This window comes from Salarias fasciatus, chromosome 3 (assembly GCF_902148845.1).
Source record: "Salarias fasciatus chromosome 3, fSalaFa1.1, whole genome shotgun sequence".
Lineage (NCBI taxonomy): Eukaryota > Metazoa > Chordata > Actinopteri > Blenniiformes > Blenniidae > Salarias > Salarias fasciatus.
In genome coordinates, this window is record NC_043747.1 from 15,809,797 (window position 1) to 15,831,563 (window position 21,767).

The following is a 21,767-nucleotide window of genomic DNA, read 5'->3' on the forward strand; positions in this document are numbered from 1 at the left end:
CCACAAACCTCAGGACTCATGCTGCTGCTGCAATTATTGCTGAGCGCTGCGTTCAGGCTCCACTTGCAGATAGAAACTTTTCTTTACCTCTCAGGGGTGCGAATAGAAGAGAAATTATTCCAAACATCAGACTGCCGCGGCAAGCGAGCATTGTACACTCCGCTTTGAGGTCATAAATCTCACTTCGGAAAGAAATGTTCCCATTAAATTAGTCGTCATTGCTCATTTTCTAATTAAGAGTTGTGTTGTTGCTCGGAGCCAGCTGTCAAGTCACTCCTAATAATTAGCTGGGTACCTGAAAGCGCCGCGTATTTCCGAGGTGTAAGTGCCTAAAAACGTCCAGGAGGAGAATTTGTTCGGAGTAACTCGAGCCCCGCTAGTCAGATCGGATCGGAAACACGCTTTTATTTCACTCTGGAGCGTGCAGCAGGTGTTTAACTCGCTCTCTTGCCGTTTCCTCGACTGCGCAGTGAAAAAAAAAAAAATCACATTTTTGCCCAGCGTTTGGTGATCTGTGTGTTTTAGACGCACGCGTGCCTCAACACGCCTAATTACAACGAACGCGTCGCCGTCCGACTGTGCGGAGAAACTGATAGCGAGCAGCTAATTGCAATCAGGTCGCAGCAGGAAGGAGTGTGGCCCTCCAGGATCGAGATCAAATGTCTGCATCTGTAGTAGCTCAGTTAGTTTCAGATCTGCGAACGCGTTCTAGATTAAGTGATAAAGTCATTATGATGGAGCGAGGGATCAATGCTGTAGTGTCACATCAGATAAACTCGGCGCCAATAAACAAAAGTGAAAAACGGTACTTATCTGAAAATCAAAGTCCTGTGAAGCTGCATGAATTAATTTTGGAACAAGCATCAGTTTAAAACCTGAAGAGGGAAAAAGCTAAAAAGAAACACCCAGATGTATCAGGAGTGTGTTGAGGACACAGCTCTTCAGAAGGTTGTATTCATCCTCCAGAAATTTTCCAACTTTTCTCACTTCAGCCTCCAGATCGTGGTCAACAGTCGGAGGGAAACTTTTTTTCTTCCTCTTCAGATCCGAGGCTGATGTGAGCTTCAGGGCTAACTTTCTTAACCCGACTCAGCCGTCAGAAGCCCCCTCAACCCAAAAAGATCCATTATTTAAAGGAGGCCACAGCTATTATTAACAAGGAAGCAGGAACTGCAACTCTGTCGACTGTTGCTTCACTCCGCTTCAATGTCAACGAATCAAGTTACTTCAGATGATGTTTTGACACTCCAGGTGTCTGAGCAGAAGCTGTGATCACTCAACTTAGTTTTTCAACTAACTCCTCAAATAAAACAAGTTATACGTTACTTCCAGGTTTAAACTGTGCTGTTTGTGAAGTTAGATTTGTATTATGAGACTTTCAGTGATTAAGATATCACTAGAAATCAGTCCTCTGTACTGAACTGACCTGATGCTGGGAGCAGCGGTTTGATTCTCTCACCCTTTACTCTGTGTTCGTACCGCATGTTTATTCTCTGTTTTTAAAGGAAGTTTGTTTAAAACTCCAGTCTTTAGGTGTATCCCCACCTCCTCCTGGCCAGGTATCAAATGTTCGGCTCCCGTCTGCTGTGTATAAAGACTTTCAGTTGGACCGAGAGCAGACGCTTCCAGTGAGTCTGTGTGGTTACATAACGTGCCTTTTTTTTCCCTACTCAAAAACTTCCAAAGAAAAAAGAAAAACTCTTTTTCGCAAAAAACCTCAAGTTTCCCCAAGTGAATTCATCAGATGAAAGGTGAACCGTTTTCTCCTCACCGCGCTGAACCTCTGAATGCGGAGGTGAGCGGCGTTTTCCACAAGCGGTCGCCGTGAGAGGGAGGAGGTGACCGGTGTACGAATACCGCTTTGGTTAGCGCTTCAGAACAGCGTGTGGCTGATCCAGGCTGAGCAGAATCTGAAAAAATAATGCTTACAGTCTGAATTTCCGATTGTAAGAACCAAAAAAAGATTCTTTTAATCCCGTTTTCTCTCTCTGTGCCACTCTCCGTATCTCTCATTCATTTTCTGTTTTCTCATCTTTTTCTGCCACTCCTTTAATTACCTAAAATAAAAAAAGAGAAAAAGAAAAGCAGCCATTGGGCAGATGGGGATCAAATTACACTCACCTTTTTACCTGCGCTCCTCCACGCAATTAGTGATGCGCTGGCTTGTCATTTCAAATTGACACACTGCTGTTGTGTAATTATTTACCCGCCTGGGGAATGGGGGCTTTTTGGTTTCACCACTGAACAATGACAACACACACACACACACACACACACACACACACACACACACACACACACACACATGCTCCAACACACAAAAGCACCTGTGCCCTGTTTTGTCTGCAACATGATTAACTTGCCTTTTACCATTCCAGGGTGTGTGTCTCTCTGCGTTAGCGGCGGCTGTCTAATTAAAGGTGTCTTTGTGTCCACTGTGTCTTTCTTTAAAAAAAAAAAAAAAAAGAAACAACACAAAAACGAAGCAAAGCCTCTAATTGACTGGTGTCGTGCAGCGTCCCTTTAACATCTTGTGTGCCGAGATGTCGGCGTTTTGGGGGTTTGAGCATCAGGACCGCAGTCCGTTGTTTCCTTTTTCCGCTCGCTTTTTCATCTCAAAGAAATCAACTTTTTTTTAAAAGTATGTTTGGAGCAAAAACAAACAAACAAACAAAAAAACCGGGCCGGGTCCTGTTCTTCAAACCACTCAAGGCCTCAGTCTGATTATTAACCCCCATCTTTCCCCCCTCCCCCACCTCCGTTTCATCCACATGTTCCAGTCAGGGAGTGAAGGGGTTTAAAGGAAGGACAGCAGATAGAAACGCAGACAGTGGCAGACATTTTCTTCTACAGGGGGAAGAAAAAGAAACCACATCCACAACAAAACAACAAAACTTTGATCTTGTGTCTTTTCTTGTGATAAATCTGTGTCTGTGATGCCTTTTGTTTTTGTTTTTGTACTCTTTTTAAAAGGAAAAAAAAAAAACTAAGCAAACGTGAACTCTTGCTGATTTGTCCTTTTTGCTCTTGCTTCTTTTCTTTTTTTGATATTCTTTTTTTCTTTTTCTCGGTTTTTGCCAGTAATCTTTTTTGAATTTTCTCTTTTCTCTTTTTCCCCCCTTTTTTTCTTAACCCTAGGTCCGCTCACAAAAAAACACGATGAATCTTCAATGAACAAGCCTCGAGACGAAGGTATTTTTGTTGCATGTTTTTCCTTTTTTCTTGTTTTGAAGTCTTTTTGGGGGATGTGTCTCACACACACACACACTGCACACACACACACACACACACACACACACATGCATGCACGCACACACAGACACACACATACATGTATAGGTGGGACTTTACGATGATGTTGGTGGGAAAGTGTACATGTGAAAAAAAGAAGAAGAAAAAAAGAATGTCTTTTCAAGTGTCAAGTCGTCAGGCCTTTGTGTGACCTTGGGTGATCGTGGCGACAGAACCTCATTATGAATCCACCTCCGAGTGTCTTCCAGAGCTCTCGAGTGACGGAGGGCCCTCGGACCCCGCCGTCAACCCCGCCGCGCCCTTGAAAAAAAAAAAAAAAAACCCATCGGTGAAACCGGACAGTTGTTTAGCGCCTCATTTGAGAGCGGCTTACACCGCGAGGGCGCGGCATTATTACCGCCATTCGGCCTCCGGCTCGGGGATGAAATTGCTATTGAATAAGGAACTACACAAATATTAAGGTAGCCCGATTCCCAGTCACTGGCGATAACATCAAATCAAGGGAAGGCGAGGAAGAACGAAGAAACGGGGGACGCTCAAGGACACTGGTGCCCCGCTGTGGAAGATTTAGCTCTAATCGGCATCTGGAATAAGGACACAAAAACTCTCAGCCTGCTTCTAATTTATCTCCTACCTGCAACACTCAGACGGCGGAGGTGATTTTATCTGCACTTTCATCTGCCCCCTTCCTCCTCCCCCCCCTTCTGCTCTTGTTCTCGTGGACTTGTTTCTCGCAAGGAAGGAAAAACAAAAAAAGAAAAAGAAAAGATGACTGATGATATTTTGATACGTATTTCTCTTGGTGCTATTTTTAAGAAGGGGTTGTGCAGGTGAAACTTTTTCTTGTCTCTTTGATTTGTTTTTTTTTTTTCTTTTTTTTTTTCTTCTTCTTTTCTCTTGAAGTTTGGGATTCGGGAGGAAGTTTGACACGAGAGGATTTTCTTCCTGATCAAACGCATCGGCACAGACACAGCCTTCTTGTTTTTCTTTTTTTTTCTTCTTTCTTTCTTTTTTTTTTTTTTTTTTTTTTTGAGCTGCCACATGTCAGTCAGGCCCACTCAGGATGCTTCTTCCCCCTCCGATAAACTAACCAAAACGTCATCCCTCATCACAACATACAGTTAAACTCAGGAGTCGTAAATCCCTGACTGCTGATTTAACACTGTGTGTCTTATGTCTGTACAAATACATGCACTTTACAATAATGTATTTCTATATGCGTAAGTCGTGCTGATAAATCTAAGCTGCCTGTTCCTGAACAGAATGACCAGTTCCATGGGTAAGAAGTGAGAAATATTTGATCAAGAAGTTAAATAAAACCTCCTATAATGGTCTATTTCATTCATATTTAACTTATTTCACTCAACTTTGAATAGTTTGTTCAACGAGAATGAACAAGTACGCCGTTTAACATTTTTATCAACACTATTCAATGTTGAATTTAGATGAAAGAAGAAAAACTTACAGACCTTCTTTAAATTTCCCTACATTTCCTAATATAAGAAAGTCATAAAGTTCCTCTGCAAACTAAACTTCCTTGAATGTTTCACTTTGCACAGTAGATCTACGGTTAAATCTCATGCATATTTGGACACTGGGACAAGTTTTATAGATTTTTACCTTTTTACTTGAACCTATTCCAAATATAGTAATATAATAGGCAAAACAGACGGTCAAAATGTTTCGGATACTCACATTTTTATGCAATTAATTTGCTCAGCCCGCTGAATTAAAGATGAAAGTCTGCACCTCTATTGTATCTGAATTGTTTCATTAGAAATGAATGAAGACAATGAACAGAACAATATATTTATGGGCCTAACTGTGTGTGCAGAGTTTAACATGAGCGTCTGCGTTTATTTGAAAGGAGGGCTGCCTTCACAATACAAAATGAGGTTGAATAATTAATAAATGATAAATCACACCAAACACAACGTATTAGTAGTAAGTACTTGATAATGTCTCTTAGGTTAAAATAATGTGTCCTTGCTGGTCGTTTTTAACGACTGAAAGTCAGCGATCATTACAGTAGCGATGAATCAAAATCTCTTTAAGGGGGTTTCTCGAAAGCAGGGTATTTTTTGGTTTGTTCGTTTCTTTCGGGGGTGAAATTGGTTGTATCTTATGTTTCTACAAATGATTATTTCTCCATGAGAAAATGTGGTTATGTTTAAGTCTCAACATCAAAAATATCAATGTGATTATATGAAATCTCAATTCCTTCCAAGTTTTTATTGAAAAAAAGAAGTCATTATACTGAAATTCAAAGATCACTGATTTAAAAAGTACTCGGTCCTGTTAAATTTAGGTAACACCTTGAGGTAACCGCTCTATGTTGTTTGCACATGTTCAGTCGAACTTATATGAATGGTTAAAATCCATGATCACACCTTCTCCTCAATGTGACGTCTCTAATTTCTTTCAATTGTCCAAACATGTTGACTCAGAGATGAATGGACCGTCCTGTGTTGCTCAGCTTCAAGGTCACTGGGGAAAAGAAAATTCAGAGAAAACCTTCACATTGACTGAAAGTGGCTGAATTTCTACAGATATTCCTCTTCCCTGAAGATGGATGATGGGGTGAAAGTCACAACAGGCAGAGATCCTTTATAAAGACAAATTTGTCGGAAAAAGCTTGCAGGTATTTCTTTTTTGACGAGTTTCTCAAAGCTCAAAGATGAACTGGTTAGAGTTCTGAACATCTCAGTAACACAAACCCAGAGATTTATAATGGAATTTCACCAAACTATTCACCCCAAAGATGAACTGATTGGCCTTTAGCGAACAAAAGAAAACTCAAATTTTTATCTGGTTACTTGCTCAGCAGCCACTGCATATAAAAGCCTTGAATACACTCATTGACAGGTCTGACTGTATATTTACCTTCACATTCAAACAAACATTATTCCCACTGGGAGGTCAATGAACAATATGGATTATCTGTATTCTGCAGCGAGTGAATATTTTCCCATCAAAGATAATGTTGTCGATGTGGTTTGGGTAAGAAAATCACCATCCACGTCTAAACAGACCTTTTTAGACATGCTCCAGGACATTTGTTATCTTGCCATGAAATAAACATATTCAGTAAACTGAAGCCAAATTAAATTCAATTCCAATGAACCCTGAAATCTGAAGTGACTGTTTGCTGCTGATTGCCACTGTAAAAGTCGACCGCAATGAAAAGCTTCTTTCTTTAATGTCAAGATACAAACCCAGAGTGTTTCGGCTAAGCAGTCAATGGCTTGCAGCAGCTGCAAATTGATTGAAAGCAGTTTTCTCTCAAAACAAAAGCTTATTTGGATGCAGCGGAGGTGCATTATTAGTCTGGGATTGATGCTCCGCTGCAGAGTCTCCATTATGTTCCAGAACAGTAATCCAACACAACGGGCGCAGTTGTCTTCCGTGGGTCTCCGGTGGCTCTGCCCTCCCTCTCTCGCTCTCTTTCCAGCTTCTGATTCATGCCCTTTGATTCCAGGCTGCTCCTCGGCCTGACCTGTGCCATCTTCTGCTGCCAGGCGGCACACGGGCGATTCTCAAAGAGCCGCTTTGTTCGAAACGTTGCACAAATAAAGCGATCAGCGTCGACAACCAGACGCGGAGTGCACAGGGGCCGGAGTCTTTCATTAATCTGGCATAAATGCTCATTATTGGCTGTCCCGCTTATTATTTCCTAATCAACAACATCCTCGGTGGCGGACGGCTCCGGCACGTTTTTTTTTTTTTTTTTCCGTCTGATTAGAGCCCAGTCGGCACAGTCAGTTCATCCTTTTTGTCCACCATTTTGTCCTCATTCTTTCAGCCGCATATCAACAGCCTTTTCAAACTGGCATGCTTTGAAGCAGTATATTCTAGGCCATGCACGAGCCTATTCATGCGCCGGGCCTATTCAAGCCGAAGCGAAAGTACACACTGTACTCTGGGAGCGGCGTCCTCGACCCGGGCAGACGACTTCATTCAGGGGCCGCTTCTGCGTCAGGTGCGGGAAAGCGGCGGCTCCTGGGCCGCAGTGCTGCTCGGGATCGATGTGCGGGAAGATTGATGGAGCTCTGCGAGTGTGTGTGTGTGTGTGTGTGTGTGTGTGTGTATACGCATACACAGAGAAGGGAGCGAGGAGGAGGGGGGGGCGCTTTGCAAAGCAGGACGAGATTGAGCTAAATCAAGACAGAGACAGAGATGGTGTGTTACTGTGCCGTTCTGTGTGTCAGCTCCGATCAGAGACAAACCAGAGCCACCTGAGCCCCAGACCTGGAACACATTTCTGCCAGGAACAATGTCACCGCTCACTGACACACACACACACACACACACACACACACAGTCACTCACACACACAGACGCAGACTGACGCGTACAAGGCTGAGCAGTACAAACATGCGCGTCCCTGAGAAAGGAAACACTCCGCCGAAGCCGCTCCGACAGACACAGATGAAGCGCAGCTGCTTTACAGACGGCAGAGAGGCTGCGAGGCAGGAAAAAGGCGCATAGATTCTCTTGACTTTCTCAAAAACTGATCATTTAATTACTGTACAGTCCCCCCTGAATTGTCTTTTTCCTAATTATGCAGGCTAAACAAAAAGTTTGCAGCAAACTTTTGGCATCAACAAAGTGTGTTTTTATATATTTTGCAAAAACAGGCTGGGAATTTCAGCTGGAGAAAGAATGTTACTCTGTAAATAGAATGTAGCACAAATTCATCTGTGAATCTCTGTCATCTTTAACTCTCATTTGCATCCATAGATGACAACTTTTCCTCACTGTAATAAAACTTTCTGGAAATCTTGTAGACACAGATGGAAAATATTTGTTCACAACTTGATTGTAGCTTCAGAAAAAAGAAACTCTGACCTTAAAATCTGACAAATCAATTACATTTTATCATTTAATGAAGCATAATTAGTTAATCAATGCTAATCAGAAAAGTCCAAATGAAAAATAATTGTTAGATTTTTGCGCCCTGACATGGCATGGATGAAAAGAAGGTAGAACTAATGATCATTTCATCAAATCACACAAAACTTCATGTTTTTAGCTTTTTAAGGGAGTCCGTCTCTCTTCCACCTTATTTCTTCGTCACTCATGTGGGGAACCCAAACTATAATCCTGTGGCATTTTCGCCATTCACCGAGTACAGCCAGTAAAGAAAGAAAGACATAAAACACAAGAGAAAGGTCATAAGTATTTTCACAGTTTTCCCAGAACGACCGAACAAACCACCTGATTATCTTCCTTTCAAGAGCCGAGTCTCATTTTTCTAACACTGGCCGCGTTATCGCGGATTGTAAAGAGGGTCTTTCCCAGTAATGCGGCCGATTGTCTTCATGAATAGCGATGATAACAAAATGAACCTTCCAACTGGGTTTTAAATTACAGTGTAATGATTTCATTAATCAAACAGTCAGAGGTTTACATTTACCTTCAGTCAGTCTGTTCGTCAAATCCTCATTTCTGATAATGTGCTGCCCATTTTCTTGCTTTTGCAGATTACGTAAGTATTCAGCCATTTACTTTTGTTTGTATTTGAACAGATTGTGTACTTTTGATGTGGGTCAGCGGTGGTAACACAGCTTCTCTGGCTTTGATTCGACAGGAAGACAATTATTGCGAATCGGATTTATGGTGGAACAGAGTAAATTTGGGCTTGAATGAGAAAAAATGTGATATCAAAATAATGGCCTGACTGCCTTCAGTTTATCATAGAGATTAAAGCAAATGATCAATACACACATTATACAAAAGAAGCAAAGTTTGATTTTTATACATATAATGCACTAACACAAGATATTGCTAATTGCTGTTACAAATAGATTTGTTCTTTCTGTAAATGGCGTGAGAGCTATACTTTCAGTTCTCCATGGATTTCATCATTAGCTCTCCCCGTCCCCGTCATAAATAACCACTGTGACACTGTCAGATGTGTGCGTTCTAATATTAGCAGCTTCATTTGCAGCCGTATCGATTCCTCCGTTTGTAGTGAACGCTGCTGATGAGCACCGCTTACTGACATCAAGCCAGACCTTTACGTTGTACATAGTAGACTGTAAATAGTTTTTATTGATCTCGAAGATCTGCTTTGCCGTAGAGAAAAAAAAAACCCGACGAGCGTGCGTACAGTACATGCAGTCGCACATCCAGCGTCAGAGGCAATAACAGTCACGATGGCTGAATGTGTTTGAGACTGAAAGGCGGTTTTCTTCCAGCCTCTGAGGGTAGAAATCTTCAAAGTTTGATGTGCTGTGAGGGAAAATTGCGCTCTGTTGTCAGCTTTCCAGTCATATCACAGAGCTCAGCGGTGCTTCTGATTCAAAACGCCACCACAATAATCAGCTCTCACTCATTTACAGTATTGCAGTCATACTGTATTCTACAATGCTGCTGCAGTGAGATGTGTTTCGGTACGATGTGCGACGTGATATCCACGGCGATGGTGATGCTGCATGATATATTTCAGCAATATCGCGGGGGAGGGCGCGATGCAGCGAGCGGCAGCGCTGCTGTGATTCTCTGGAAGATAATTACAGTTGTGCTGATATTCAGTCCAGCAACATGACCTCAAATGTGATATTGCTTTTATATCACGGCCACCCTTAACGCCTTTTTATTGGCGCAAAGCAATAAAAGTAACACCGTGATTTATTTCTTTAATCATTCGTTTTGTCTCAAATGTTGTCGCCACCAAACAGGAAAGTGAGTGTTGCTCAACCCACCGCTGCCTCCTTCACATCAACATGTCTGTTACTTTTAATCACACATTTCATGTGCAATAAGATGAAACATAACGGTTAAATGTAGTAGTTATACTTAAAGTCTTGAGAAATTCTATTATTAGTATTGATCACTGAACAATTTTTCAATTGTTGGCAAGTTTTTATGTTTTATCTCAGAAAACGTGTGTGATTTTCTAAATGATAAACAAATCAATATAGAATAGGACTAGTGTAAAATAGGTCAGTGGTTCAGAGTGTTTTTACAGAGAAAATGTTGAGCTTGTCAAGTCAAACATGCAGTCATGGAAACTATTGACGACAGAGACTTCACAAATGATGCATTTGAGAAATGTCTGCAGCTATTACTCACAATATTCAAACTGCTAAAGCTCTCAAGAACAGTTGAAGTGTGGTCGCACTGAGTGCATGAACCAAATGCAGCAGGCTGAGGTTCAGACAAAAATAAAGTTATTGCTTATTTAGATGGAGGATATTTTGAATTGAATTCTCCTTAAAAAAAAAAGAGAGAGAGATTATTTTCCTGCCTGCACCACTAGAGGGAGTTTGTGGTTTTATTGGTACTTTAATTAAACAGTGGAATTAAGGATTGTGAAACAGCCTAGAAATAAAGAAAATCAGACTATCTGCACAAATGTTGCAACAGGAGCAACAACTGAACTAAAACTGATCAGGCAATATATTTTAATAATATACTGCATGGACTGATACACAGTGACATGATACAATATACAGAATAATACAATACACTGCATAGTGCAACATGACATGTTGCCATCGCTATTCTATACATAAATATAAATATTAAACATGTGAGATATGATGTGATTAACAATAGAAGCTAATATCACGTGTTCTGATAGCTCAAGATAAATTATACAACAAGTCGACGTGATATAAAACGTGATTAATATTATAAACATATGGTACAATCAAATATGCAGGAAACTGGAGTATGCAGGGAGATGTTGATGTTTCCACTGTGAACTCTTGATGGTTGGTTTATATTTCTCAGTATCAGCAAAGACACGACGAATGGTGATTCGTACAACAAGCTGAGATTATGCGTTTTACTGCTGATGCTCTAGATTTAGATTAAACATTAATACTGTCCAGGCAACTTACTAAACTTTATCTGTTAAAAAAAAAAAAAAAAGTAGAGAGTCCCTGCTGAGGCCAGTTTGACTCACAGGTAAACCGCCGGCGGTGCGTCAGGCTTTAGAAAGCAGATCTGCAGAAAGTTTCTCTCCCCCGGCTGGATTAGCGAGCGCAGAGCGCTGAATCAGCTCTTAATTAACACCTTTTAATTGAATATGTTCCACACGGTGATAGCTGCGAGAGGGGCTCGGATGTGCCGCTGTATTCCCAGGAAAAATGTACACATTTGGCTGTGGGGGACTTATAGAAGTGGTTGAGATTTCACATGTTGATCACGGTTGGGGACTAACTTATTGATGAAGGCATTCAACCTGCCTTGTTGTTCACAACTTTGATCAGCAGTGAAATCAAGAAAACATGGACTTCTGAACTGAATCATTTCTATAAAATAAAAAAAAATCAGTAAATGCAATATGCATCAATAGAGAATACTAATTTATTTAAAGCTGTGATTAACGGAGGGATATGTTGACCAGAGGAGGGATGCATCTCTCTTCCCTCCTCTGGCAAATTGCAGTCTGCAGACAGCGGGAGACAAAAGACTGAAGATACCGTCGGTGCTCACTCCCGGCCTCCGCGGTGGTCGATGGCGTGAAGGAGTAATAGGAGTTTGTCTCTTCACTGCCCTGTTTTTGTCTGCATCCGAGTGTTTTTTTTTTTCTCCTCAATTTCCTCTCCTCTCCGTGCTCGTTCCTCTTCCTCTCTCCTCCTCCTCCTCTGTCTCTCTGTGTTATGTGGTGTTTCCACTCTGGTTATAACTCTGCTAGCGGACGTTGGCCTGTGGGCAGTGCAGCATCCCTCCATATCGGCTTCCCTGTTTGTGCTGTCAGACGTGCACATGCACTCTGAAACAGCCCCTCCTCACTCACACACACACACACACACACACACACACACACACACACACACACACACACACACACACACACACAGATACACACACTGAAGTGTAACTGTCTTTTTGGAAAACGGCGCCATGCAGCGATGGAGACTTGGCACGTTCCATCTTTTTCATGTAATTAGGAGCATCCAGGGACACACTCTCCTACTAAATCTCTCTATTTCCTGCAGATTTACACTGTGTAAAATTTAACATGCTGTACAATACAAACGCTCACAGCCAACTCTCTGAATTGCCAAACACAAAAATACAAGGAGAATGCGAGCAATCAAGCTGCAATGAATACGCCAGACTGCGTCCGTCGTGTCGCTCGTTTCACTGCATTTTGCATCTTTTTTTTTGCAGAGTACAAATTATTGTATAAGGAGAGAGGCTCTATATCCAGCAAATGATGAAAGATAAATTGAAACTGTCTGAGTGAGGAGGAAAACTATGAAGTAGGGAGCAGGAGTGATCTAAAGAAGCATGGATAGTACCAAAATAGTGTAAGACAGAAATGTTTGCAATCTTCTGCAGGAAAAGTTAGAAAAAAAATGTGTGTGAGTTTCAGAATGTTTGGTAAGATCAACCGTCCTGTCAAAACAACTTTATTCCAGCATTACAGAGACTCGATCTCCCGTCTCTCTCCATTACTCGGTTTCTCGGCCGGCCTGTTTGTTAGTTGCGGCTGAAACCGGCCTGCCTCCCCGTTACCTTGACGCTCGACCCGCGTCATGTCAAGGTTGTGTCGATACCTCATCGAATACACCTACTGCTCCGCGTGCTGACGGATCCTGTCTTATTGAGTTTCGACGAGACAAAGAGAGCGACGAGGAGGCGCAGGAAGGAGGCCGAGGAGAGGCAGGGAGAGCTTGTTGGCGACGTGCGGCTTGTCAGCTCGCTCGGTGTTTGGGAAATCGCTCAACACCGTATTATTCTTGTTTTGTTTTGCTCTTGGCTCGTTTGATTGCCGTGTGCAGTGGCTATAAGGGAAATGAGGGAGGCGACGTCGAAGGCTGGCTCGGGTCCTCTTCCACTCCTGGACGTCGGTGAATAGCCTTGATGCTCGGCTTTGAGCTGGCCAAGAGCGATTGGGAGTCTGTTTAATCCAAATCAATAAATGTTAAAGTGCTCACTGAAATAAATGAAGTTTGGAATTGTTGGATTGTGTAGCAGGGATGACATTCCAGCACTCGTCTGTTAGATCAACTCTATCGATGAAGCATCGCAGAGCAATACACCGGGTTTATCATACTTGATGCATTGTTTTGCATGCTCTAGATAATAAATGCAAACAGACACACAAGCAGAGATGTACAGAAACGGTGTGTGTGTGTCACCTGCTTCAGCATTTCAGCAAGAGGGAACGTGGCGCTAGCAGCAAATAATCAGTGATAATCCCCGACAGCCGACCTGCTCAATGCCAACCGCGGTTGTTTTATTTATGTTTCCTTAATGCGGGATTAGGAATTGATGGCTGCAGAGGGGGCGCCATGGTGTGTGATGAAGGGTTGTTCTAAAGCGCTGCGCAGGATGCATGCAGGGATTTCTTCTTCAATAACTTCTGCCTAAATAATTACCTCATGAACATTTCAGCCTCTGCAAAAGATTAGAGGTGAAAAGTCATTTATCTAATAAATTAATCTATAGGTAAACTGTATATTTATTCATATTATGTCAGAACTAACCACAACTTATTGATTGTTACAGAATCGGAATGTGTTGCTAAACTATACAGCGCTCACAGTAACAACCTCATACAAAATGCTGTGTCCTATTTTGAGTTTTGAGGATGATATATGTAAATAGTGTAGCTGGTGAAAGTATTTTTGGCAGGTAAATGTATTTACAAGTTGGTGGAAATGAAGCCAGAAAGTAAAAATTAGGACTCTGCATGATCACAGGAGACGGCGGCGATCAAGTGGGACTGCAGGAGGAAAAACACTTCCCTCAGTCAGATTCTCAAACTCTCTTAACTGCCAGCGTATTGACATCCAGCAGCAGTCTTTTTGTGGATGTGGCTGCACAGATAGGAGGGAGGGAAGGGAGAAGGAGCAGAGGGTCTGACAGCTCTGGAGCAGAGGCAGGTTTTTCTCTGCTCCACCATCAGATTTCAGCGAGAGGACGGACGAGCGGAGATAAGTGGCTGCTAATAATCCCGCCTCCCGCCGGGGTGGTGTGGAGCACAAACAGGAAGATCTCCATGCATGCAAAAAATGTTTGATTACAGATTAACACACACACAAACACACACACACACGGTTGTGATGTGTAGATATGCTGCTGGCAGATCTGAGATCACAGCTCAAACTGAAGGACATGCGCACACACACACGCACTCACACACACGAGACAGGAGATTATTCACCTCTCTGTGCAGTTCTGCTGAAACGCCTCAAACTAAGTTGCTTTGAAAAACTTTTGCTCGATTTGACCAGCCAATGCTTTTTTTTTTTTTTTTCGGTTTCTGTTCCGAGTGTGTCAGTGTGTTGTCTCCATCTCTCTCTGTGCCCGCTGTGTTTGTGTTTTCTTTTTTTTCTTCTCTACCTGGATCGTATGGTTCCTTCTCGGCGGTGCATTCCAATTAAGGCGGTATTGTTATGTATGAGATGAAGATGGGTGGGCAGCGACGGAGCTGACAGCGTTTCTTAATGGGAACGCTGGAGAGTCTCTTACACCCAATTTATTGTTTGCGTGCTCCTCCTGACGGAGTCTGCAAACAGGAAAAGAATACATTACGCTCGGCAGATAATACACTTTATATACTCAAACAAGCTGGAGAAGCCGCGGCGCTTTTGTGTGCTTCATGTTTTCTCTTGTTATTCAATTACAAATGGAGCTGTTACTTTAACTTAGAGATGATGAGGTCAAAGAAAACATCGTCACAAACATGCAAAAGGTCACGGTTCGCATTCCCACTTCACAGCGAGATAATTCCAGGTTTGAGTCTGGGGTAGGGGCCGTTCCTGTTTACATGCTCTCTCTTTGTATACATGGTTTTGTCTGTTTTATTGAAGCACTGTGATTTATGTGAAAGACTTGTGAAGGTCTGGAAGGTCTGGATCTCTCTTTTACACCTGTAGCCACAGTGGAACTCCAGAGATTCTCACATTCATGCTGGAGCGCTAACCAATACACCACCGTGCGGCCCCACAATTAATACAAGAATGCATAAATTATACTGATAAATACGCACTAGTCAGTGGCAGCATTAGTCATTCACTTCAATAACAATGAATATTTCATAACTGTGGTGCTCGACAATGGGTGGAATCTGTGAGACGACGAGTAAACAATCAGTTCTTCGTACTGATGAGTTCGAAGAAGGGAAAATGAAACGAGCAAGGTAAAGTGACAGATTTGCCTTTTTGTTTCGCAGGTTTCCTCATATGTCTAAAAGTACCACATTATACGAGAGTTGAAAGAATCCAGCCGGTTTCATCATAGAAAGATAAGAGTGCTTCTTCCATCACTTCAGTGTTTTCTCTTGAAGGGAGAAAAAGTCAGCGAGACAGAACGTTGTGCTTACGATACACCTGGGTGACAAGCAATAGGTTGTTTAGTGAGAATACATCGAACATATTATCATTTAAACAATTCAATTCAAAGCGATGACAGCGGCATACGGGCAGATTTGCAAAATCCCCAAGTTGCCATTGACAGTGTCCCCACCGAGAAATGTTACGACCAACCACTCATGCGGATTTCACTTTGACACCCCGAGCAGTGATGAATGGTAAATAGATCGTACTTATACACTTTGTTTTGAAGTGCTGTAAAACCACTTCGCATTCACACGCTGGAATGCACTGACACTTAAATGGGTACAAAGCTCTCAATAAATTCTCCGTGAGGCCAAAGAACACTCCAGGACACAAATTACCTGCCGTGCGATTGTAGAACAAACCTGAGCTGCCGTTTTAACTGCTACTCCCAGATGGCTGTGGCCTTTTCCAGCTGTCACGCCGCATCCTGGCCTCCAAAATCCCGGGATGTCGCTCAAAAAAAAAAGGACGACTGGTAACTTTTTTGGGGGGCAGATACCACAGTTCGTCTTTTAAAGAGTGTACTGTAGCTCATCTCTAAATGTTTCAGAGATGCCAAATACCAGATACTTTACAGTGCTTTGAATTTATTTTCACTTGCTTTTGTATTATCTATTTGATACAGATGAATGAAATTTTGCAACAAAAAAAAAAAAAAAAGAAGAAAAAAAAAAGTCATTGAAGTACTTGGCGTGGTAAAATCATCCCACTTCTTTGATGTCTGACACTCCGTGAAAGGACAACTCAGTGCCCACATGTGGCAAAGCTGCTGGAGATGATCAAGGAGCGACTGGGACATTCTAAGTTGGACTATAATTCACTGGCAAGGAATTCCTTTCTTTCTTGTGTTGTTGTTGTGGGTCGCCAGGTTTGAAGCAATTCGGCTTTTTACTCATTGCTGTCGCTGCAGAGGGAGCCAATCAGACACTTTTAAATGCAAAACATGTTTTTTTTTTTTGCATTATTTTATTTAATTTATAAAAGAAAAGGGCTTAAGTCTTCGTTCAAAAATGAAACTAAACTAACCACAAGCTGCATGCAAGTCACCCAGGAGAACAGCATCTTTATGTATATATTATGCATTGAGGTGCCTGTGAAGAGTGGAGCTGAACATCTCTATACAAGAGGGAATGGACAAGCTGGCCTCTGGATCTGAGTCAATGAGGCCTCGCAGCGATACACACTCATGCTCATTCAGTCGCAATTAGACCCCAGACACCCCGTGAAAGCAGGACTGGAACGACAATCCCAGTAATGGCCAGATCGTTATAAGAGGGAGGGAAGTGGCGGGGGCAAAGGAGGCAGAGAGGCTGAGTGGGGGGGTGGGGGGGGGAGGATAATGAGGGGTTGCATGAGGACAGACGAGCAGGCAGATGAGGAGCACTGGAGCGTAGCAGCTTTTTTTTTTTTTTTGTTTTTGTATATAGACGTAGCATAGAAATGCAAAACAAATGAAAGTATTGATGCCAGCTCGAGAGCCTTCCACTCATTTTTATTAAAGAAATAACCTGCTGCATGTACTGTGTAAAAAAAAAAAAAAATGAAAGTGAAGCTTCAAGTGGAACACTAAACTCAGAGCCGGTTTGTGATTATTCCCACGTATTGTGTCAAATGAAAAACAAAAGTTTCAGTTTATCTCTGAGCTCTCCGATCCTTCACTGCCTCTCTTTTCACTCAGGGCTTAAGTCAAGCTTCGACTTAATTTAGTTCCCGCTCTTATCAGAAGTGTTGAAGCGTCCTTGGTTTACTGTATTGTGTTTTCATATCGCCGTGTGGGAAAATGTGAGAAATAGTACAGACACACAACGCAAGGCTGGAAGTAACAAATGTTACCAAGATGGTCATTAAACAAAGTTTTTGCTTCGATAATAATTCAGAACAGAAAGTGATGATAGAGCACGAGTGCTGTTGTGCAAAAACAAAGACATCCCTCACCTAATGAGGACCTGTGTTCGCTGGGGATCAGCTGACTGCCTTCAAAAGGAACTTATGATGCTCAGTTTAGTATCTTTTCCATTTATTTTGAAACAAGTCAGGTGTCCAGCCTTTAAATCATCGCTGTTAGCAGCAGTGCAAACATTAGCGTGACAGAACTGTGTCGTGATTCACTACAACGCTGAGTAAAAATCAGCTGAGCTACACTCTGAAGGGAGAAGCTCACGAATGTTGCAACACAGTTTAAAAGAGATAATTACAGAGATTGCCTGAAGTCCTGATGGGTCAGCAATTCAGGCCTTGAGGATAGTGTTTGAAAATCAGGAGTCAAGAGCAGAGATAATCTTTCCACACTCGAGTGTTTGAGCAAAGGAGGATGAGGGTGAGCACCTTCCAGAGATGGATGGTTCGGGCAGGAAGGAGGAGGGACACTCCACACAACAGGGAGCGGAGAGGCTTCTTCAACATCAAGGAGTAACAATAGTCTGGAAGGAATAGAGTCTGGGAATAGTTTTACACATCAAGGAGTCGGGGAAGTTCTTCCAAATGAAGTCAGTGAGCAGTCTTTAAGCTGTGAGGAGTCGACGAGAGAAGAAGTCATCAACGCAAGGTCGATTAAAGAAATGAGGAAGGGTAATTTTCGGGCATTTAAGTGACAGAATAGACTTTAAGCTGGAAGGATTCAGGATCATATTTGAGCAGGAAGAATCTGGAATGCATTGAGGCAAAATGGCGTGCGGCTAGTTCTAAAAATAGGATACTTCCTGCTAATTTGGGGCAATAATGTGAAGTCTGAGATTCTCTGGGATCATCTTTGAGTGCCTGGAAGTTGAAAGCAGTGTCATATTTTCAGGCAGAAGCACAGATTTTGAATTGCAGTCATTGAATTGATATTTCCTTGAGCCGTCACACAGCTTTGCTTTGTGTATTTTCATTTTTTTTTTTTTGCGGCACTTCAAACAAGACCCCCGTTATCTCCCAACACACATAAAACCTGCAGTCGAACAAGCACACTCACACAGAGATTATGCTGTGTTGTTACCACTCGAGCATAGAGAATGTGGAGATAAAGAAAAAAAAAAAAGAAAACAAGGAGGAAGAAGATGAGTCAGAGGAGGAGGGGGGGGGTCGGGGTCAAATGGAGTCCAAAAGGCTTAGAGCTGGAAAAAAAAAATAAAACATGGATGTGGAAAATGGGAAGAGAAGAGGAGTGTTATGAGGGTGGGAAAAGAGCGCGCCGGTGGTGGGAATACACAGACAATGCTTGTGTTTGTGTCGTCTGTGTCACTGTGGGATTCTGGAGGACAGAATGGCTGTGTGTGTGTTGTGTGTGTGTGTGTGTGTGTGTGTGTGTGTGTGTGTGTGTGAGAGAGTTTGCGTATGAGTGTGTTTGTGCGCGTTCCCTTCCCTATCCGCTCAATTTGTGGAATTGATCCTCTCCCTAATAGGGAGCAAAACAAAAAAGTCAGCCTAATCCAAGCACTATTTATGTGTGTGTGTGTGTGTGTGTGTGTGTGTGTGTGTGTGTGTGTGTGTGTGTGTGTGTGTGTGTGGGGAGGGGGGGGTGCAGATGGAATTTAACAGTAGGAGCATTACAAAGGCCCGTGACAGGGAGATGAGGCAACGATAGAGAGAAACAAATGAGGAGAAACAAGCGGTGAAAGAAAGGAAAACACTACTGAGAGCAACTGAAACAAGTCGGGGCTTCTGGCTGAGGAGGTGGAGAGAGAGGGGTAACAAACACACTTTCCAGACTAAAACTGAGGGGGAAAGGAGTGAAAGATGAAACGGAAAAGGGGAGAATCAGAGAGAAAATGAAGATCAGATAACAGGCAGCTGATTGGAGATGAGAGGGGCCGGCGGAGGGGGACGCTGGAGGGAAGAAACTCCAGAGAGACCGAGCAGCGGGAAGGCTGTCAGGGCTGCGAGGAGAAGGAGAGGCGAAGAGGCCATGTGAGAGGACGCAGAAGGGAGAAGGAGCAACGGACGGACAAGAGGAGGAAATTAAAGAGAGCCACTTTTGTTTTTGGGGATGTTATTGAGTCTAATAAGAGCATGAAGTTGTCAGACAGACCAAGACGGCTATTCCTATCCCCTGTGGTGTCCTTCTCTTCTCTTCTTTTCTCTCTTTTTTTTTCTCTTTTTTACCTCGCCCACACTTAATCTGCTGAGGGAGAGAAGGAGCAGCTCTGACTGATTTGGGGAAAAGGAAAGTGGCTGCAGGAGGTGTTGAGCTCAAAATACAAAGGAGTTCTGGGAAAACATGCCCAGCACACTGCAGCCATTTTCTCTTTTCTTGGGGTGATGTTGACTCTCTCTCTGGGATCCCAATTCAGGAGATTATATACAATGACTATGAAAAGTATTCCTCCCGTTTATGCATTAATAAATTGAACCGTGGTTGCTTTTTTGGAGTAAAGAGGGAATTCAATAAAGAAACTCTTGCATATCGAATTGAGCTTGAATAGTAAAACAGAACAATAGCAACTCAGTGTAATCGTGGAAAATAAGTGGCTGCATAAACATTTCTTGCCCTGAAGCCCGTTTTAAGCTGCACCTGACTCGCAATCACAGTGCAATGTCTCACTGAACTGTTCTGCAGACACAATTAGACACCAGAGTGTTACACCACTTCTCTGCATACTTGTCCATTCAACAAGGCCAAACTGTTTTTTCCATATTGCAGCTGATCAACTTTAAATCTTCACATTTTCACCCTGATTCAAAGAAAAAGTTGTCGGTAGAACTCTCAATTTAAACGTATATCCTATAGTGCCTGATGCCAACAGTTTAATATTTCACATTTTTTTAATGATCGCTTAAAAACAAAAGGAAAAACATGTTTCTCCATTTGTTTCCGCTCCCTTTCCAGAGCCTGTTGTTCAGAAGCATCCCCGCAGCATGATGCTGCCACTACCATGCCAGAGAGACCGTGTTTGAGCGGTGAAATCTTTTCCGAATTACAAAAAAGCTCCGTGCTGGCTCAATATGACCAGAGAACATTCTTCTCTTTGACCTTGGAGTCATTCAGACACCTTCAGGCAAATTGAGCTTCAGATCACTCCTTGAACAACGGCAGGCAGCGAGTATTATTTATAAGCAGTGGTCTGGGATGATTGTTACATCCTGTCAGGTGAGTACCACAGGCACAGCTTGTGCCTCAGAGCCAGGGCTCCTTGTTGGCTGGATCTCGGGGAGCTTATTGCGCTGGGAGGCGGGTGTTTGCTCGCTGTCGCAGACTGTGAAGATGGAGCAGACAGAGTACAAACAGCACAGCGGCTGAGATCATCCAAACTTCATGCGAGTCCCCACAGCCCCCGTGTTATAAACTCAGGAAGATCGAGGCAGATAGAGAGTGTGTGTGTGTCTCACAGAATCGTTGGCTACTGAGTTTGAAACCTGACAAAGAGAGTAAAAACTACAGACACACACACACACTTGCTCCCAGATGCAATCAGCATGGCCTTTGTCTCGATCCATTGTGTGTAACGATTCAGGCCGGGCCCTGCCCAGTGGTCGGCCCCGCCGCTGTGCATCTCATCACGCCCCCATTCATCACTCCCACCTTCAGCGGCCCTCTGTCACGCCGACCTGCCGGCGACCTCCCGTTGACCCCCACGTGCACTCGCATATGCACCCATCTCATTTGAGGCCGATAACCACGCGGTTATTGACAGCACAGGCCGGGTAGCGTTCTCGATCCTTGGTGCAGTCCGTTTGAGACGGCTCGCAACGTCTCCAAGGTTTTCAAGACGAGATGCATTCTGACAACTTTTGATTCGGTTTTCGCTGAATCACAGAGAGAAATCTCCCCAGCTGTACTGGTCGGAGCTTGAAGAGGTGAAAAGATAGGACCAAGAGCAACAAACACACTTTGACATCAAACTCCAAGCTAATCTGTTTCCTGCAGACTTGATGGAGGTCGGAGGCTCAGATCATAAAGTTCTCGGTCCTCTGTCAAAGATCCTGCAGGAAGGTTCAGAGAGCACCGACTACAGGGAAGAGACATGGTGTGTGTGTGTGTATAAAACACCTTTGTCACTTAAAACTTTTGAGCTTTGGCAGGAATAAAGGTTTTCTTTTTCTCTATTTTTCCAATAAATGTTTTCCATTTGGAAAGATTGTAGAATGTATTTAGCTGTGTAAATTGAGGATGTACAGTAAATCCACGCGGCTTGACCTGCACATTAACGATAAGCCTCTTCATAATAACTCCAGTCCATCATGACTAAAATTACATGGCATCAGAATTAAAGAAATACACCCGAATTG

General features: G+C 42.9%; 1 protein-coding gene across 1 annotated transcript in view; it reads left to right on the forward strand.

Annotated features, from left to right (window-relative positions):
- Positions 1–21,767, forward strand: part of nlgn2a (neuroligin 2a) — a 201,456-nt gene that overhangs the window by 107,125 nt on the left and 72,564 nt on the right. Inside the window, exon 4 of the mRNA XM_030088438.1 lies at positions 3,139–3,192. Within this exon, the coding sequence (XP_029944298.1) occupies positions 3,139–3,192 (54 nt within the window). The remainder of the gene's footprint in view (positions 1–3,138; positions 3,193–21,767) is intronic.